Source organism: Tupaia chinensis, unplaced genomic scaffold (assembly GCF_000334495.1).
Source record: "Tupaia chinensis unplaced genomic scaffold, TupChi_1.0 Scaffold149964_1, whole genome shotgun sequence".
Taxonomy (NCBI): Eukaryota; Metazoa; Chordata; class Mammalia; order Scandentia; family Tupaiidae; genus Tupaia; species Tupaia belangeri.
The window spans coordinates 1018015-1020917 of NW_006209805.1; the positions used below are offsets into that span (position 1 = coordinate 1018015).

Below are 2903 nucleotides of genomic sequence, written 5' to 3' on the forward strand. Positions count from 1 at the left end.
CCCGGCAGCCGGTAGCCGTAGTGGTGGCTCACTGCGAGGGAGGGCGGGTCACAGCGCTGTGCGTACCGGGGTGCCACTCCAGGCCTCGGGAGGGCAGGTGACAGCGCTGTGCGCCCTGCGGCCTCCTCCTGGCCTCCTCTGGAGGGCGGGTCACAGCGCTGTCCACCCCGGGACCCCACTCCCCTCCTGGCCTCCTCGGCACCTCTGCGCCCCACGCCGTTGGTCCTCCAGTCCTCGGCCTGCAGCTGGGCGGGCTTGGACGCGCGGACCACCAGGTGCTGCATGTCCCTCCACGTCAGGAACGGGCTGGGGGCAGCGCAGGGGGCTGAGCGACAGTGCAGGGGGGCGGGCGAGGCGTGGGGGCGCGCGGTCACCTACTTGGCCTCCAGAGCCAGGGCGATGATGCCGGCCGCCAGCGGGGCCGAGGCAGACGTGCCCGTGTGCTTGTCCGTGCACTGGTGGTGCAGGTCCGTGGTGACCTGGGGGCAGAGGCGAGACCGGGGCCCGTGCACCCTGAGAACACAGTCCTCGCTGGAGAGCACGCAGGACCCATCCCAGGAAGCAGCCGGGACTCAGCCCACGGCACCCAGGACTTGAGATGGCACCATCCATAAGTGGGCCACCGAGCACCTGCTGGGAGACCGGGGCTGACGGGGTGACGGTGAGGCCTCGGTCCCCAGACCTACGCCTGTGTTCTGGGGCCACCAGGGCAGCGTGTGGCTTTGCTGACCTCCAGGGCGCTCTGCTGCCTGCCTGCCCCCGCCACAGGGTCTGGCGTGACCCAGACCTGCCTGGTCAACCCTCTGGAGCCCTTGGTGCGTGGCCTCGGAGACCCTCACACAGACTCTGCGCGTGTCATCAAGGGCACACATACTGGGGGGGCTGGGCTGGTGAGGCAAGCAGCCTGGGAGGGCTTCCTAGAGGCAGGGGCCGGAAGTTCCGGCAAGGGCATGGGGCCTCAGAGGAGGCGCTCGGGGGTGCTGAGAGGTCCCGCTGGGACGGCGGGACTCACGATCTGGGGGTCGGCAGCCACCCCGCTGCTGTAGGTGGTGGTGAGCATGGAGGCACAGGCCTCGCTGTACCAGGGCACGTGGCCCTGCCGGGTGACGCTGCCCACGGACAGCGTGTGGATGCTGTTGGTGTAGCCGTCACAGTTGCAGTTGTCGTAGTGCAAGCCGCCGTTGCCCGACGCCCAGACGAACAGCGTGCCCAGCCCGCCACGGCCCTGTGGCAGAGGGCAGAGTGGGGTGGCCCGGTCGGCCGGCGCAGGGCCGGGGTGGGGGGCAGGCCCCGCGCTCACCTGGGTCACGCCGCGCTGGAAGGCCTCGCGGGTGAGCACGCCCGGGCCGTCCACGGTACGGCCGTCGTCCTCGGGGCCCCACTGGGCCTCCACCACGTCCGTGATGGGGCCGTCCAGCATCCGCACGCCTGCGTGGGCGGCCGCGCCTTCAGGGCCACCCAGCCGGCCGCAGAGCACCGCCCACCCCCAGGAGGGCTCGCCCGGCCCCACCCCGCCTGGGGCCCTGGCCCGGCCAGGTGAGGGGCGCGTGACGGCCCGTTTCCCTAAACTCACGTGTCCGACCTCGGTCATGTCGGGAGGGCATTAAGGGGGTGGCGCTCAGGGACAGCTAACAGCGGAGTGGACGAGAGAGCAGTTCCCACGGGGCCCACTGTGGCTCGAGTCCCGGCCCCAGCAGGACGGGCCCAAGTCCCGGCAGGACAGAGATGGAGGAGGGCAGCTGTGCCCACTGGCATTTAAACCAGTTTTAATTTTTAAAAACTGTGGCACTTGGAGCCTTCGTGGCCTTGAAAGGTGAAGCCTGGGGGTGGCTCAGGCCCATGGCTGCTCTGGTGCGTCTGTCAGGACAGGGATGGAGGCCCGGCACACGCGAGCCCGTCGGCAGCAGTGGAAGGGGCTAGGACGCCTGGCCACCCGTCACCCTCTGCCGCTGCGGGGCCCCTCAGAGGGCCCGGGTACCTCCAATGCGGGCGTTGAAGGCGACCCCGGTGCCGCAGAAGCCATTGTCTGCCACTGCTGCCACCTCCCCAGCACAGCGTGTCCCGTGTCTAGGGCCAGGGCGCGGAGGGGTGTGCGTCACAACCCCGCTCTGGAAGGCCGCTGGGGTCCCCCCCGACGGCATGTGGACCCCAGCTCACCGGTTCTCATCGCTGGGCGTATATCGAGGCTGGGGGTCCGGATCGTAGTCGTTGAAGTCGTAGCTGGCCCGTGGGTCCTAAGGTGGGTGGGGACATGAGGGGCCAGGCGTCCCCGGTGGGCCAGCCTCGGGACCCAGGCAGCCCCACCCCCACGCTCACGTAGTTGGCCCAGAGGTCCGGGTGGTCCTTCTCGATGCCGTCGTCCAAGATGGACACCACGACACCCTGGCCCGACAGGCCCTGGCCCCAGGCCTGCAGGATGTTCAGGTCCGGCTGCACCTCGCTGTTCTGGAGGGGCAGGCGCCGTCAGCGCGGCTCTGGCCGGCAGCCCCCCGCCCGGCCCGGCCAGCCCTCACCATATACCACTGCTTGGAGAACCAGGGGTCCGAGGGCACGGCCAGGGAGCGCTTCCTGCGTCGCCGCACAGTCTGCTGCTCGAACCACTGCACCTGCAGGCGTGGGCAGGGGTGCTGTCCACCGCGGTCTCTCCCTGGGGCCCCGCTCCGGGGGCTGCTCTCTGGGCGTCCACACTCCCGTGGCTCTCGGGCCGCTGGCCAGTTCCTGAGCCTTCCAGCTATATCCCGCCTGGCTCCCTCCCGCACCGCCTCCCACAGTGGCTGGGTTTGGGCACCCCCACCCGTGGCCTCCGGGCCCGCTGGCCAGTTCCTGAGCCTTCCAGCTATATCCCGCCTGGCTCCCTCCCGCACCGCCTCCCACAGTGGCTGCTTTAGGACACCCTGGTAGCC

The 2903-nt window shown here is 70.4% G+C and overlaps 1 protein-coding gene across 1 annotated transcript in view; it reads right to left on the reverse strand.

The window, feature by feature from the left end:
* The window catches only part of PCSK4 (proprotein convertase subtilisin/kexin type 4), a 6990-nt gene that overhangs the window by 1229 nt on the left and 2858 nt on the right, over positions 1–2903 (reverse strand). Inside the window, exons 3-11 of the mRNA XM_006171767.3 lie at positions 2514–2606; positions 2317–2445; positions 2158–2234; positions 1979–2067; positions 1301–1428; positions 1013–1225; positions 379–479; positions 203–306; positions 7–31 (exon numbers count right to left, since the gene is read on the reverse strand). Coding sequence (XP_006171829.1) covers positions 7–31; positions 203–306; positions 379–479; positions 1013–1225; positions 1301–1428; positions 1979–2067; positions 2158–2234; positions 2317–2445; positions 2514–2606 — 959 coding nt within the window. The remainder of the gene's footprint in view (positions 1–6; positions 32–202; positions 307–378; positions 480–1012; positions 1226–1300; positions 1429–1978; positions 2068–2157; positions 2235–2316; positions 2446–2513; positions 2607–2903) is intronic.